The sequence below is a fragment of the Diabrotica virgifera genome, chromosome 2, assembly GCF_917563875.1.
Source record: "Diabrotica virgifera virgifera chromosome 2, PGI_DIABVI_V3a".
In the NCBI taxonomy this organism is placed as follows: domain Eukaryota; kingdom Metazoa; phylum Arthropoda; class Insecta; order Coleoptera; family Chrysomelidae; genus Diabrotica; species Diabrotica virgifera.
Genome location: NC_065444.1, coordinates 281,409,140 through 281,427,208, shown reverse-complemented (window position 1 = coordinate 281,427,208; position 18,069 = coordinate 281,409,140). Strand labels below are relative to the sequence as shown.

The window sequence follows — 18,069 nt, the reverse complement described above, 5'->3', positions numbered from 1 at the left end:
TTGAAATCTATCCGCTAGTTTATTTATTCACTTGCACTATTATCAGTCGGTAAAATGTTTGAGTTAACTGAACACCACAAGCAGCTTATAGACGAAGTTGCTAGAAAAAAGGGATTCACGGACTATGAGCTCACTGTTGCACCCTGTTTATCAAAAGGAGGCAACTTCATGGGAATTGTTTCCGCTGTCACTATCCACAATAGTGAAAAAAAGATGGAAGTAGTCTTAAAATCAGCGTTTTCGTATGAAAACGAAAAACCTCCAAAGATGCTTAGTGAGGCTTACAAAAGAGAAATTTACATGTACACCAGAATTTTCAATGAATTTTTCAAATTTCAAGAGGAGTATGGCATTATAGAACCATTTAACAGTGTTACTAAAATACAGAACTACTCAGATGTCGAGGGAAGCCAATGTTTGATTATGGAAAACTTGAAAACAGGAGGATATCAGCTTTGGGACAAAACTATTCCTTTAACTCCAGAACATATGGAAAAAGTTATCCAAGAGTACGCCAGATTTCATGCAGTGTCATTTGCTATGAAACACAAAAATCCTAAATTATTTGAGGAGCTAACTTCTCCGATAGAAAGGAGTATTTTTGATAATGAAGATATGATTTCAAGTGTTGATAAAAGTATCAGTTATGTTACCACACTTTTTAAAAACGTTTATGAGGCAATAGAAGGTGATACACATCTTACGGAATACGCGAAGGAAATTGAGACTAAGTTACCTCAACATCTTTGGGAAGGAATCAGAAGAAAAGATGTAAAATGTGTTGTTTCTCATGGTGATTGTTGGTGTAATAATTTCATGTTTAAATACAAGGTAAGTGATTACGTTAACAATATTTATACAGGGTGTCAGTCAATCATCATAATCATTTAGCCTATATTTGTAACCTATTTTGTCACCTAATTTTACACCTACTTCTATCTTGAGCCCCTTACATTCAATTTGAGGTCAAGAAATTTATTTCATCTGTCCACTTAGTCGACGGTTGTCCTCTTCTTCGATATACATCTGGTCTTGGTCGCGATTCCAAAATCTTTCTAGTCATCTATCATCCATCAATCTGGCAACAGGTTTGGCCCAATCTTATATGGCTATTCCTTCTTTCGACTGTATTCATGACTTTGGTTCTTCTCTCATTTCTAGGTTTGGTGATTTATCTCTGATGGTCATACCTACCATTGATCTTCCAGCGTGTAACTCTTATTTTATTTCACCTTCCTTTTCAAACAAACTGGAACATTAGATTTGAAAATGTTGTTCAATCTACCAAAGACAGTCGTGTCTGTCATCCATTTGAGACCTTCTTTGTATTTCAGTTGCCTGATTGTCTCAGCCCAAGAAGATCTCATGTCCCAGATATGTGTAAGCTATGACTTGTTCGATTCTATGGCTTTAAATTTGAATTTTACCGTTGACTACAAGGTTGGTCATGACTTTTGTCTTTGAGGTGTTAATTTTAAGACCAATTGTCTTTTTTCTGCTTCATAGAGAATTTTTGTATCTTTATTAACTGGATTACATATTAAAACGATGTAATCGTCAAATCTCGGGTGGTTCGGATCCTCTCTATTAATATTAATTTCCATATTTAGGGGAGTGCATATTATAGATTTTCACTTCGGAAAAAATCAAACAAGATAGAACTTTTTGTAATTTCATTAAAAAATGTTTAATAAACAACATATCAAAAAGTTCTACTCGAGAAGTGGGTGCTTTATTTTTTATTAAACAAATGAACTGCGAAATGAGATGTTCTTTTAAATAACTCAGAAAATATAAATTTTAGAAAAAAACTGACTTGACCATTGCAAAACTCAAAAAATTTTACAAAAAATGCCTTATATAAAGACTTTTTTAAAATTAAATCTGTAGCTTCTATAATTTTTTATTTTTAACGCTAAAGTCACCCTTGTCACAAACATTGGCGCACTGTAAACTAGCGTACGGCGAAGTGCACGGTTGAGTTATTTTAATGTATTTCTTTAACTAATCGATCAAATGAAATTCTACAAATTGGACATAAAAGAAGAATAATTAAACTATCTTATGGTTATAATAACAAGAAATAAAATGTATGGACATAAGTGCGGTGTGGGCTGAAAATGATACTTACATGAATTTTGTTTAAAAATGATTTGAAAATGTGTAACTAATACAATTTTTCTTATAAAACTCTCAATTTTGCACAAGTTACCTTTCAAACATCTTACTAAACGATGTTTTATTAAAAAAAAATCTCAGAAATTTAATTCAAATGATACGACGTCTCAAAAATGTAATTTTTGAAAATTTCATAGTTTTACAGAATTAACACCACTTTAAGACGGTATTACTCAAGTTTGCACAAATCTATTACAGTTTTGTAGGTGTTTTTTTAAGATTAGGATGTAGTCTTTAAAATCCACTAAATTATTTTTCTTTAGAAATGAAATAAACTATTTTTTTTAAGAAAATTAAGAAAGATAACAAAAATGTAATACAAAAACCGAAAATTACCAGCTAAAAAAATGTTTATACAAAGTGATCAAAACTTTTTTCTGTAAAACTTAGCTAAAATACATTTAATAATAAGCTTCAACAACAATAAATGTTCAACAAAAAAATTTTTTTTTAGTTCTTTAGTCCTTTTAGGTATGTCTAAAAATATGAATTTCACTCAAGAGTAAAGTACCTTCATAATTCACAATATCGAAAAAGTTGTTTGGAATTAAAACATATGTTTCAGTGTTCAATTACATCCTTCTAATTAAAATATTGTGAATAATAAAGGCACTTAAAACTCTTGAGAAAAATTTATATTATTTTTTACATACCTCGTATAAAACTAAAAAAGTTTGATATCTGATGGTTGTATCTTAGATTCTAGTTCAGGTAGAGTATTTTCTGAAGAATAACTTTTTTTCGTAAAATTGATAACAAAAAAGTTTTCCATGTGGTACCTAGCTACGCAGACATACTGTATAAGAGCTTTTACATAAGAATTTTCAAATTGTAATGCCATATTCGGATTCAGCATAATCAAAAACAAAATAGAAACATATTAGATAAGGTAAAATGATGAATTCAACGATATGTTTAAAATTATTTATACAAAACAATTGTTATTGTTTAAACAATTAATAAACAACTAGTGGTCAAATCTGCGAGTATAACTTTTTACTTTAACATGTATATAAACTAACAAAAAAGGTTTTAGAAAAATATGAGCTTGTTTGAATTTTCCCGAAACAATGAATATTTTCGTTCTTATTGCACTCCCCTAATTATCCTTTCGTTACATTCGCTTGACCATAATATATTCGACTACAGCTGTAAACAATTTAGAAGAGGTAGTATCACCCTGTCTAATTCCACGTTCTGTTCGGAACCTTGTTGATATCTTCATATCGGACACAAGCTGTATCAGTTTCGTAGATACTCTTCTTAATCAAGGCAATATCGGTAGTCAATGCGGCAGTTAACCGATGCTAGAAGACTTTTATGATGATATATAATCTATAGTATCCAACGCCTTTTAGCAGTATATGAATATAAGAAAGATAGGCTTGTTGTATTTTGTCAACTTTTCTATTAGCGTTTTAGTAATTCGTAGATTATCATTTGTTCCGTATCTGGAGCGGATCTCAGCAAGATCGCAAGGTTGGTAACTATACAGTTTGTTCACAAGCCGTTTTGCTATTATCTTCATGAATAGTTTGTATGCATGGGAGAACAAACTAATAGGTCTGTAGTTCTTTAGGTCTGAAATGTTACCTTTTTGTGCATTCTGATTATAATTGCATTATGCCATTGGGAGGGGTTAAGCCTTTTCTTAAATAAACATATTTCTCCTCCTTACTTGATTTGTTCTATGACTGTCCCATCTCCAGATGATTTATTGGATTTTTCTCCAAGACAGTTCTCTATTTCTCCAAGAAAGTATTTTTTCTATTGTGATATTTGAGATGTTTTCTGAGACTAAATTTTGGAATTTTAGTATTTAACTTTGACTAGGATCTGAAAACTTAAAGCCTAAAAATCTTGAATAATTTTTAAAATAGCTTTCTTATTTGTTTTAGTTTCTCTCTGTTGATTTACAAGTTTGCAAATATTTTTCGATGGCTTGGCTTTGAGTAATAATTGATGATCATTAAATCGGTTCACATATCTTACCACAATGACAAATAGGTGTATCTTGCCTTAGTTTAATAAGAGGAGGAGTTAGTTTTGTGCAAAGCTTCGATAAATATATATACACATACCGGCAAAATTAGCCGAACACCTTAAAAATGGGACATGTCTCGAATTTCCTAAGCCTGTTATCCGATTTAAGTGATTCTTTTAGTATGTTATAGCCTTATTAGTTAAGAATATCGGTGTAATAATATTGTTGCTAAACAGGTAAATGTCATTTTATACCAGGTGTTACAACCATACTGTGTTTTTTTCTTAAAGTTCGGGACACCCTGTGGAATATTCTAGCATATGAAAAATATTAAAATTAATACTCGATTGTAGACTGAGGCTTTCTTAACATTTTATTTTTGATTCATTTGCTTATTTTGGAAAATAAAAAACTTATGTGATTTAACAACAAGCTATGTTTTTTATCAATAAATCCTCATAGTAGGGGAGGAAAGTATGCTAAATTTGCATTTACTCGACAGTTATGGGGACCTATAGGATTGTGAAGAGTGGGTGCTAAAACCAAAAAAAAGTTAAGTTTTCCATAAAGTGTGGGACTCTCCATTTTTTAATTTAATTTTCCATTTCCACCAATCGTTTTTTCCGATGATAGCGCCATCTATCCATAATTGGAAAAAATGTTGCGAATAAAAGTTGCGAATAAAAGTTGCAAATAAAAGTTGCGAATAAAAGTTGCAAATAAAAGTTGCTTATTTTACGTCAAGGATCCAAATCTGCAATAAAAATTGGGGCTCCTATTTAATATTTTAACCCTATCTCCGTGGGGGGTCGTGTTTGGTGCCATTCGGTAGATTTTTGGAAAACATTGAATAGGTGAATTTTGCAGTTTTACGATCTGATGTTAATTTAGCGAAATATCGCAGGGTTCGTATTTAAAATTTTTAATTTACCCCCCACCCCTCTCCGTGGGGTGTCACGAGCCCCCACGGAGGTGGGGTGTGGGATTAAATTTAAAATCTTAAATAGCAGCCCCCAATTTTTATTACAGATTTGGATTCTTTACGTAAAAATAAGCAACTTTTATTCGGCACATTTTTTCGAATTATGGATAGATAGCGCTATAATCGGAGAAAAATGATTGCTTCAAATGGAAAATTAAATTAAAAAATGAAAAGTCCCCCACTTTATGGAAAACTTAACTTAACCTTTTTCTGATTTTAGCACATACTCTTTACAATCCAATAGATCCCCATAACGTTCGACGTTCGAGTAACTGCGAAAGTATACTTTTCTTCACTACTATGAGGATTTATTGATGAAAAACATGGATAGTTGTTAACGCACATAACTTTTTTATTATCTCACATAAGTAAATGAGTCAAAAAGAAAAATGTTAAAAAAGCCTAAGTCTACAATCGACTATTAATTTTAATCTTTTACATATGCTAGAATATTCCACAGGGTGTTCCAAACTTTAAGAAAAAACACAGTATGATTGGTACACTCGGTATACAATGATATTTATCTGTCTAGCATCAATATTATTATAACGATATTCTTAAATAATAAGGCTATAACATATTAAAAGAATCACTCCAATCGGACCAGTGGTTTAGGAAATTCGAGACATCAAACATGTCCAATTTTTAAGGTGTTCCGCTAATTTTGCCTGTGTGTGTATTTGCAATTCTTTCAAAGTAGGTAGATATTGAGGATTAGCTGAGACAAGATACAGCTTTGCCTCATTCTACGCATGAGTTTCACATATTCGGTGTGTTAACCTTCAACTCTGAGATTTGAGGTCTGATTCCAGTCAAGGTTTCTAGTTATTTTCAGATCTTGATTGTTAATTTCTTATTCTTTTAGTACATATTGATGTACTAGATGGCATGGATATGCTTCGGGTCACAGTTTACTTTAATCTTTATCGAAACTCACTTTATCTTTTCTCGTTAGGGTCGCTAAAGGCATACGTTGGTAGAATATTTCAATATATTTATTTGCCCACCAGTCGGTGCGTTTTGGTTCAGTTCAGTTTTCTTACAAAGCCTCTTTGATAACAAGCAAACCTAGTAACACGTGTCAGAGGATGGTAAGAGACTCGAATTGAATCAAAACGAAACCATGTACTTTTAGTGAAGTAACTGAAGGTTTTCACCTCTGATTTTGTTGAACCTTCACCGATTTTCATGAAAATTAATGAGTAGTTAGAGGATACCCCAAGGAATAAAGGTGACATAATGCCAACTTGCGCTTTTACCCTGGGGTGGATGCCACCCCTTCCCGTGGGTGAAAATTATTTTATTCAAAACAATACCACTAATCGATATAGGAAAAAATTATAAGCAAAATTTGTTAAATAAAGTTATTACCATAAATCAATACTTTTTGAGTTATTAAAGATCAAAAATTTTATTTTTTCGTAAGAAACTGCATGTTTTAAAGCTGTTTTTTACGTATAACTCAAAAATTATAAGCTTTTACAAAAAAGTTATTATTACCAAAATTGAAGATAATAAAAAATTTAATACACTCTTCACTTGAAGAACTAAACTAATGTTATTTCAAAGTGAGTTATGGGTAATTGAATGTATATTTTTCCGAAGAGTACTCAAATCTAAATATTCAATCTTAAATAACGGGAAAACTATGCATTCTATAAAACTATAAAACATACCTGCTAAACACTGGTCAAAGTAGTTCGGAATGCCTAACAAATGAGCTCCAGAAGAAGTTAATAGCATTAAAATTACGCAAGTTATGATGAAATCAACAGACCTTTTCGAATTTTTTAGTAAAACGTGAAAAATAAAACATCCGAAATTTCCACAAAAATTAAAATATATAGTAATCCTTACTACAATTTCTTTATATTAGTATAAGTAATGATTTTTAATAATTTTGACTGGTTTAGAATGCATATTTTTGAAAAAAAGGTATAATTTAAAAAAAATCAGAATTTTTAAAATTATCGTAATTTTCATTTTCCTTTGATAATAACTCCAAAAATACTCAATATACGTAAAAAGTGATTCATAACTAAATTTTAGTTTTTTCTATATTGAATATTTTACCACTTTTACTATTTCTGTAGGGTAAAAAATAACCGAGATAGAAAAGCTTAAATCTTAAATTTTGCTGTGAGAACCATGTAACCGGGGCCATTTACCCTTTTATTTTTTAAAAAAGTAAAGGGTATTAAAGATTAAATTCAACGCGGATAAACAGCCCTTGGAATTAACCTTCAAATGGTTTTCAGGCGAACCTGATATCGTAAACACTAACGGAGTTATTTAAAAAAACACTATAACATTTTGCGGAAAATTTTTTAAAAGATAAATTTTGAGAAATTTTTAAAGAATACATTTTAATGCAATCAACTTGTTCGGGGGCTCAGTTCATAGATAGTTCTAAGTACTTTGACAAATGTTTAAGAGGATGGGTACGTATTTTCGGCTGCAATGCTTTTCAAATGGGGATTCATTTTTTTCGAATCCTGAGAAAACTAATAGGTATTTTTGAAAAATTTACGCAGAATGAAAGATTACGTTATTGGCGAGGGCCGAAAGTCCCTGAGAACTTCTATAATGTTTATTTTAATAAGTTACAGGGGTGAAAAACTAAAGGAAAATTTAGTGTGATATTTAATTTAAAATATCTCATTCAAAATAAACTTTTTATTTATACTAAGGGACTTTCGGCCCTCGGTAATAATAAGTCCTTCATACTGCGTTTAAATTTTTCAAAAATATTTATTAGTTTTTTCAGCATTTGAAAAAAATGAACACAATGTCCGTGGTAATATTTCCAAATCTATCTTTGTCATACAACGCACTCAGTCGAATAGAATATTTTCAGCATACTGTCAAACAGTGACAATCAGTGAAAATTTTAAATATTTCACATGGCATCGGGAATATTTTGAGTTGTTGATTAAATAATATTGATATATTGATATATAGTGTAATTGATAAATAATTGATTTAAGACGTGAACTTAATAAAAAGTTATTTATTGTGTAATATTTGTGGAAGATCCAAGCAGAGAATCCATCAGGATAATATATTCTGTGATCCAAGTATTTTGTTGTTAAAGATGTTCAAAATTGTAAGCGTTCCATAGTAACAATATATTATTAAAAAATCACTTTAACACTTTTCCTCTTTTCTCGATTGAGTATTACTTAGTTTTTGTTGTACATATAAATTATTACAATCACTGAATACATAGTTAGTGAAAAAATTATCACATTTATTAACTGAATTAATAATTTGCAATTATAAAAATAACAGTTATCCAAGAACATTCAAAAGCCATATCTTTAAATTATTGATGACATTTTCACGTAGAATGACATTCTAGTAATGTTTACATATCCATACCAGTGTAAATTTTACTACACCTAATTTGCCGTGTAAAGACAGAAAAAGTAGGGATACCCGTAAAATATTTGCGAATTATATACCGATGGCCTTAATGAGTTTATGTTATAAAATGCATCATTTTCCCATTCTTTAAGCTTAAATACATAGATTTTTGTACTCGCCGAGAAAAATATATACAGTATGTCCCTGTAAGTTGTATCCATATGGAAAACTTTTTTATTATTAATTTTACGAAAAAAAGTTATTCTTTATAAAAAGCTCTGCATGGTCGAAAACCTAAGATTTAACCATCAAATATCAAATTTTTTGAATATTATACGAGGTATGTCAAGAAGTTTGAATTTCACTCAAGAGTAAAGTAGCTTTATTTTTCACAATATTGAAAATTGCTATTATGAAAAGTTGTTTGGAATTAAAAACTGTATTCTAGTATGCAATTACATCCTTCTAATTGAAAAATTTTTTTTTTGAAAAATTATGGATAACTAACAATATTTTCAGTTATTTTAATTCAGATAACTCTTTTATTATTAATTTTACGAAAAAAAGTGATTCTTAATAAAAAGTTCTGCATGGTCTAAAATCTAAAATACAACCATCTTTTGTCAAATTGTATCAATTGTATACGAGGTGTGTCAAAAAATATGAATTTTGCTTAAGAGTAAAATAGGTTTATTTTTCACAATATCGAAAATTGTTATTATGAAAAGTTATTTAAAATTAAAAACTATGTTTCAGTATGTAATTACATCCTTCTAATTGGAATATTCTGAATTATGTATAAAGGTACTTTACTTTTGATCTAAATTTATCTTTTTTGACATACCTCGTATAAAATTGATAAAATTTGATATAAGATGGTTGTATTTTAAGTTTTAGATCATCCAGAACTTTTTATTAAGAATCACTTTTTTTCGTAAAATTAATAATAAAAGAGTTATCGGAATTGAAATAACTGAAAAAATAATGATAGTTATCCATAATTTCTCAAAAAAAAATTTTTCAATTAGAAGGATGTAATTGCATCTTAGAATATAGTTTTTAATTCCAAACAACTTTTCATAATAGCAATTTCCTATATTACGAAAAATAAAGCTACTTTACTCTTGAGTGAAATTCAAACTTCTTGACATACCTCGTATAATATTCAAAAAATTTGATATTTGATGGTTAAATCTTAGGTTTTGGACCATGCAGAGCTTTTTATAAAGAATAACTTTTTTTCCTAAAATTAATAATAAAAAAGTTTTCCAGATGGATACAACTTACAGGGACATACTGTATATTCAATTACCTAAACTCACTTTTATTTAACACTAAAAGGTTTTTCTAGTAAGAAGTGTATTGAATTTTTTATTAGCTTAAATTTTGGTTATAATAACTTTTTTGTTAAAATTTATAGTTTTTGAGTTATTTATCAAAAATCGATTAAAAACATGCATTTTTCTCAATAATCAATCTTTAATAACTCAAAAAGTTTTTTATTTATTTTTAATAACTTTATAGAACAAATTTTGCTTAGAACTTGTCCCTATATCGAAGTATGGGGTTATTTTCAAGAAAATAATTTTCACCCCCCGAGAAGGGGTGGCATCCACCCCCAGGGTAAAAGCGCAAGTTGGCACCATGTCCCCTTTGTTCCTTGAGACACCCTCTAACCACTTACCAATTTTCATGCAAATCGATGGAGGTTCAACGAAATCGGAGATTAGCTCATATCCACCTTCAGTGACTGCACTATTTTATATTATTTTATTTTACAAAAATGGTTTTATTTATTTTAGGAACCTCAAAACCGAGTCACACCAAGCAAGATCTGTATAATCGACTGGCAGTTGGCCAGTCTTAATTCCCCTCTTTATGATTTTGCATACTTCTTCCTAGTACACGCAGACAAAGAAACCTTAAACAAATACGAGGAGTATTTAGACTTGTATTATAACACCCTATCCAAACAATTGGAGAACTTTGACTGTGATCCTCAAGAAGTATTTCCGTATGCAACATTTGAAGAACACGCGAATTTTTATGGGTTTTATCAGGTTCTTATTGCCATTATAGTACTAAAAATAATGCTATGTGAAAGTGAAGATGCACCAGAGTTTTCTGATGCTCTGGAGGATATGGACAAAATGATAGCAGGAATGGAATTCGATGTTAAGAATAAAGAAGTATATCATAATCGACTAAAAGATTTATTTGAGTTTCTGAATAGTCGTAATTTTTAAATTTTATTATTTATTGTATAGTAGTTTTATTATAAGAGTGTTCCAAAATTTATCAAAAATTTGAATACAATAGAAAAAACTGCTTTTTTGTATGTTTAGATTGTATTATTTTATCGAAAATGCATGTATGTTTAGCAAAAGTAGCAGTAGCAAAAGCTAAAGCAGAAGCGTATTCAAACGTATACGATCAACTTGATACCAGGGAAGGCGAAGCAAAGATATATAAAATAGCCAAACAGAGAGCAAAGAAAGCAAGAGATTTTAATCAGATTGAAAATAATAAAATACTAATTCACGAAAAGGATGTCAAAAAGAGATGGAGAAAGTATTTTGACAGTTTATTAAATGAAGAATTTGACAGACAGCCTGTGGAGTTAACGGAGGCAGTAACAGCAATGTTTACCAGAATAACAAACGAGGAAGTGGCTCAATCACTTCAAAAAATAAAAATTGGAAAAGCAGTCGGACCAGATGATATTCTTGGGGAAGTATGGAGAACATTGGGAGAGACAGGAATAAGTTGGCTAGCAGGTCTATTTAATAGAATTATGGAAGTTGGACAAATGCCAGACGAATGGAGAAGCAGTATATTAGTTCCTATCTACAAAAACAAGCGAGACATACAACAATGTACAAACTACAGGGCTATAAAACTGCTTAGCCACACCATGGAAATATGGGAAAGAGTAATTGATGGACGGATACGTGAAGAGACCGAAATATCCGAGAATCAATTTGGCTTTATGCAGGGCAGATCAAAAACAGATGCAATTTTCATTGTAAGGCAACTGATGGAAAAATACAGGAATAAAGAGACCAACGTTCATATGGTATTCATTGATCTTGAGAAAGCATATGATATAGTTCCTCGAGAGATTCTGTGGTGGGTACTAAATAAGAAAGGAGTCCCTGGCGAATATGTAAAGATTGTGAGAGATATGTGTGAGGGAGTAATGACTAGTGTTAGGACAGGTGTGGGAGAGACTGATAAATTCCAGGTGAAAGTAGGACTGCACCAAGGCTCGGTGTTTAGTCCTTATTTATTCTCATTACTTTTGGACCAGATAACAGCGAAACTACAGGTAGCATTCCACGGTGCCTAATGTATGCTGATGATGTAGTGTTAATAGGAAATAGTGAAAGAGACTTAGAACAAAAACTGGAACAGTGGTGACAAGCTCTGGAGCAAAAAGGTTTAAAACTTAGTAGGACAAAAACACAGTATTTGGAATGTTCATTTAAAGATGGAGTTACTACAAATAAAATGGTATTTTTGGATGATGAAATGAATGTGAAAAGCAATAGTTTTAAGTACCTAGGATCGGTATTACAGAGTAATTGAGAAATAGATAGAGATGCATCCAGTAGAATTAGGGCTGGATGGATGAAGTGGAAAGAAGCGAGTGGTGTGTTGTGTGACAGAAAAGTTCCAATGAAGCTGAAGGGATAATTCTATAAAACAGCCATAAGACCGGCTATGATGTACGGAACTGAATGTTGGGCAGTGAAAAAGAAAGAGGAACAACGAATGCATGTGGCGGAAATGAGAATGCTTAGATGGATGAGTGGAGTGACAAAGAAGGATAAAATTAGAAATGAGTATATTAGGGGAAGTCTAGGTGTGGCACCAATTGATGCCAAAATGAGAGAGCATAGGTTAAGATGGTTTGGTCATGTTCAACGTCGAGACGTTAATCACCAATACGAAGAATTGCTGAAGTGCAGATTCCTGGAAGAAGTAGGAGAGGAAGACCAAAGAAGACCTGGGGGGAGACGATAAGGCAGGACATGTTGGTAAAGGGGATTAACATTGATATGACCGAAGATAGAATTGTGTGGAGAAATGCAATTATGGAAACCGACCCTGCATAGGGATAAGGCAAAGAGAATGATGATGAGATTGCATTTTTTTATCGAATCATAGAGTAGAGAGGTTAGGATTAGGACAGCAGATCAAGTAATTGGCTTTCACGACTTTAATGGTACATTAACACTATTTTTTGGAAATATTCCATGACGATCTTGCATAAAATTGGTTGAATTTCGTTGATGCAACATTGAGTTTCTTCTTTCAATGCACTGGTGGTTGTAGGCTTACTGGCATAGATCTTTGGCAAAGGGTGTTTGTGGGCTTATTAGTAGGGATGACGGTTTTTGACAAAACACCGGTTTTCGGTTATACCGGTTTTTTGCTTTCGGTTAAACCTTGCGTTTATAACCGGCCAAAAAAACCGCTTTTTCCAAAAACCGGTTGTCGGTTTTTTAATCGAATAGGTTACAATGTTACATTTACAATGCACTTTAGTTTGCGATACTCCACTCGACTCGATATCAATATGATCAAAATTAGTACTATCGAAAGAATATCAATATCCATATAAATAAAACAGAATTTTTAATAAAACCATTTTATTCTATTAATTATTATATTATTTATTTATTATTTTTTATTATATATTTAGTGATTAATATGAAATATAATATAGCGTAAGATTAATATATACATATTGCAATAATATACAATTTAACCCAACCATTTCAACTTATAAAATGTCTCCCAGACACTTTCAAATGGGATTTAAAAAAATATTTTTTTTACTTAAAATAAATTGGATAATGCAATTTATCTTTTATTTTTACTACCATCAAAAAAATTTATCATATATTTCTTTTAACACGTTTGTATATTTGTATATTTGTATAATAGGTACATTTTAACTCATTTAATACTTCCTGTATGGGTGTATCGTTTTGAAAACGTAGGGAAATCCTTGGAGATTCGTATTCGTAATCGGTAATTCGATATTCATAGTCATAACATTATTTTTGGTAATCAGAAAAATTCATTCACCCGAGGAGTTACACACACTAACCCACTTTCAATGTCAGGAATCAAGTGTGAAAAATAGATGATGTTTGCGTTTACTTCAACCAGATCACTTCTTATGTAAATATTATGATTATAAATCCCTTTTCAACGAAATATTATAATAAATCTTAATTGTTTCTGACTGATGAGAGTTTACACTTTCACTTTGCTTCTGCATTTATAAAATAAAATTTGAATTATGATTTTGTTTGGAATAATTACCTGAGAATAATAATTATGCTTGGGATCCAAAATGATACCTAATTTAATCCTAATCACCGTAAAAACCTAATAACTGGTTTTTACTTTAAAAAGAAAAAACCGGTTATAACCGGGACAAAAACAACCGGTAAAACCGGTTATTGCGAAGTAAAAAAACCGGTTTTAGGTTAAAACCGGTAGGTTTTTCCATCCCCACTTATTAGCATAGATCATTGACTTCAAGTAAGCATATAAAAATAAATTTAATAGTGTTAAATCAGTCGATCTAGGGGGCCAATTCTGATCACAGAAACAAGATCTTACACGTTAGGAAATGTCTTATGAAATAACTGAATTGGGATACTTGGTAAGGGATACATTTTCCGGTAAGTCTATCTAAGGATATCACAATTTTACAGGTGGAAATAACGTTAATCCATTATAACGCGGAAGAAATGAAGGCAAAAAGCAGAAAAGAACGTATCGTTCAATTGTTATCTTCACAGATATCTAAGCAGCGCTTAAGCCACTCAATTTCTGTAGAAGTCAATTATAAGCTAGTATAGAATTGTGTTAGTTCCCTAAATATACTATGACACCGTAGCAAAGTTACGGCAGCCTGGTAACGGGGTACGACGGTTATAACGGCAATGAAAGATCATATGAGGCGATGGATATGTTGGTGATAAAATGGCCAAACAAGGCTCATCAATGTCATTCATTGGACCGGAACCCTTTTACAGCGTTGCAAAGGTAGTAATAATAATGGCTACAAGAAAGCTCACACATGGTGGAGGAGTTCACCAGGACACAGAGAGGCGAAATATTTCATTACAGAAAATTCGCTAAAATTTATGGCAGACCTAAAAAGCAAGGACAGTAAAACATTCAAAAGCCATAGTAGGTCTGCTAAGCTTAATAGACATTTCAAGCTGATGGGATTGACAAGCTGATGATGAGCTATTCAGGTTCCGTTACCTAGAACAAGAAACAGCAGGGCACTTTTTATGTCATTGTCACAGCTTGTCAAGTGTGTGGTTCTTTGTATTAGGTGAAGAAAAGTACCGGCAAATAGCTACATGGTAAGGGTCAATCTCGAAGTTATTATACCTTTTAAAAAGGGTCATGTTAGACAAGCCTAGGGCTTTAGGAATACTATAGGTTGAACAGGTTATCTGAACAGGTTGCACTGGAATAAACCAACAGCCGTCTTATCGAATCTATCTACCTAACAAAAATGGGTAGGATCGCAGCAGAACAATTCTGCTAGACTAATCCTTACGTCAGAGCAGGTGGGAAATAGGTGGTGAGTAGGTAGGAGAGATGGTATAGACAAATATACGAGTACTAGAAAAATAGCTGCAATAAACTGGCAACAATTGGCAATGGACAAGGCTGACTGCCAAAATAAACTTAGGAAGGTCTATCGTCTACTACAGGAGTATCACTAAAGTACTACTACTATAGTACGTTCGATGATGACAACATTTGAAGCTTTCATTAACAAGAGGCCAGAGGCCAGAGCAACTTGTAAATGTAATATATAAACGCAAAATAAAATGCAAAAACTGAAAAGAGCAACTTAAAGTTTATAGTCAATTATTACGTTATTGAAATATCTATATTAAAATATAAAATATAAGTCATCTATTATGACGCAAAACAGTGTAAAAAATATCAAATTTTCCTTGCTTTTATTAGCAATCAGGCTTGTGATTATTATTTTTAATATCACTAAATTTTTATGCACTGTAAATAATTATTAAAATACAGCAAATTACTTTTTGATTGGTGTACAAATAATATAAAAATTACGTATCAACTACATAGTTATCATTAGGATACAAGGTTGAATCCATTACATGAAATGCATGCATTATAAAAATAATCATTCATTAATTCATTAATGGCAGAACAAAGTAATGTGTCTCAACATTTCAACGCAATACAGTCAGAGAAAAATTATGTAACAACAATAACCGACTTATAAGTACCAACTGGTTTACAAAAGGTGTCTGGTACACATGATATTTAAATTTTAATACCAACGCACCTGTAAGACATAAAATAAGTGTTATATTTAGTCTTACAGATAGAGAAATTAAGCTATGTAACCTAAAATACTATTCCGAAAATCTAAGATGTTTTACCAATCCAGAACAAACCCAAATTATACCTAACAATAATAATAGTACTGTCACCAACTCAAACACACGCTACATATCCGTAGCATACATAAATGGTTTCTCCGAAAAAATGTCGAAAATGCTGGCTAGATTGTAATAACAATTTTGGACTTAAATTGCCTAAAACATATTATTATTATCCCGGGTATATAGCGCTCTTCACCTTCCAGTTTCCAGCTTCGTCAGTCGTTCCATTCACCAGGGTGAAGGTTTTTTTCCGACATTGCTTTCTGAATGCCGCCTAGCTTGTTTAGGCCTTCTTCTCTTCCTTCTTTCTATGGCGTCCATTTTACAATTTGTTTTGGCAGCCTGTCGTCATCCATTCTTTCTACATGACCATACCAGATCAGTTGTCTCCTTTGAATTTCGTCTATTATGGTTGACTTGACTCTCGTTATATTACAGATCCGGACAATATTTTTCAAAATTTGAACCCATTGTTACTAACCATCAGCAGTCGGATGTTGTTTATAAAGTAAATTGTTAATACTGCAATTCAACATACATTGGGCAAACACACCAATATCTACAGAGAAGGGTTGTTGCACACATCAATTCTCCATCAGTTTGTACCGATCGATTTTAGTTTTAAATATCTATCTTGATTCTGTTTGGAAACGTAGTATGTACTTAAACATGTTACGATCTTTAAGTTATCAGGTGACAAAAAATTATCAAACAAAACATGTTCTTCTTGAAATTATTAAAACAAATATTTTTATGATTTAATCTGATTCTTAAAAATTGTTAATGTTGTTCTGAAACTATGTCCTTGTGGCATTTTTATGATTAACTATTTAGATGGGAAATAAGCCACAATTAAATTGAAAAAATAATTTTATTAACGTTTCGAAGCCCAAATCGGGTTTCGTTGTCAAAGTATTTTGTATTTTGACAACGAAACCCGATTTGGGCTTCGAAAAGTTAATAAAATTATTTTTTCAATTTAATTGTGGCTTATTTTCCATCTAAATAGTTAATCTTAAAAATTGTTAATATCATAATTAAACTATAATTATTATTATGTGATGACTTTTAATTTTGTTTTTTTTAATTTTATTTATGAACACCTGGTAAAAATTTGATTCTGGAAAAATCAATTGTACGAAAAAATTTTAGAATCAACAGAAACAAAATTATATATATTTGTTTTTTTTTATATTTTTCCAATAACTGTACTGAGAGATATTGAATTGTACGATACTGTTCAATTACATACTAATTAAGCAGTATATACATAGTTATTAAATTATTATGTTACTAATGTTATGTTGTGTAAATATTTTTGTGTTCACTAATATTAAGTTAGGATTCACTTTGTATAACAATAATAATAAGCCTATATTTGACCATATATTAAGATGTTTGCCTTTTTTAATAAAAATATTTAGGTACATAGTTAAACAGAAAACCAAACAAATATTATACTAAACTATTTTATCTTAATAAAATTTAGTATAATATTGTTCTTATCATTTGGCTCACATTGTAATTGTTTTTTTTTATTTAGCTAATGCCTCGACAACTAATGGCCATTGCCATGATAGGTACGGTAATTTTTGAAGTTAGGTACCTAGTGTCATGTGTAATGTTTGTTTTGAGTAAAAGTATCTTGTTACTTTGCAAAGTCGACGTCATTGTCTTTGCAAAGAGACGCTAATTGTATCCGAACGTCTGCGGTCCCTCCGGTACATTGTAATTGTTGTATATGTTACCGGCCAAACCCGATTTTAGGAAAAACTAGTTTGGCCTAGGCCAAACTAGTTTGTCCTAAGCGGGTTAGGATAAACTAGTATGGCCTAGGCCAAACTAGTTTGTCCTAGGCCAAACTAGTATTGAGTTTCCGTTCCTATCTTTATTTTGTTTTTTATTAGATATCTCAGCATAGTGCGAATAATCTTTTATAAAATAAAATGCTTGCACCAAAAAGGATAATATCGCTACAATTTTTGCTCCAAAGTTTTAAAAACATCATGCAATGTATCCAGGGATAGTTTTATAAATAAAAAAAAAATAATTGGACTTCGTAAGTCCTAGGTTTTCACCCAAAGTAATCG

General features: G+C 31.2%; 2 protein-coding genes across 2 annotated transcripts in view; both read left to right on the top strand.

Moving 5' to 3' along the window:
* The window catches only part of LOC126879895 (tachykinin-like peptides receptor 86C), an 883,727-nt gene that overhangs the window by 292,536 nt on the left and 573,122 nt on the right, over positions 1 to 18,069 (top strand). The gene's annotated exons all lie outside the window — the stretch shown is intronic.
* LOC126879902 (uncharacterized) lies at positions 9 to 10,854 on the top strand. The gene is made up of 2 exons (XM_050643247.1): positions 9 to 831; positions 10,313 to 10,854. The coding sequence occupies exons 1-2, from the start codon at positions 55 to 57 to the stop codon at positions 10,754 to 10,756; spliced, it is 1,221 nt and encodes a 406-aa protein (XP_050499204.1). The 5' UTR covers positions 9 to 54; the 3' UTR covers positions 10,757 to 10,854.

What these genes read in the sequence shown, in the direction of transcription:
- LOC126879902 (XM_050643247.1), top strand. Translation starts at nt 55, where the DNA reads ATGTTTGAGTTAACTGAACACCACAAGCAGCTTATAGACGAAGTTGCT. An exon ending in ATTTCATGTTTAAATACAAG is followed by an intron (nt 832 to 10,312) that starts GTAAGTGATTAC and finishes TATTTATTTTAG; the next exon opens with GAACCTCAAAACCGAGTCAC.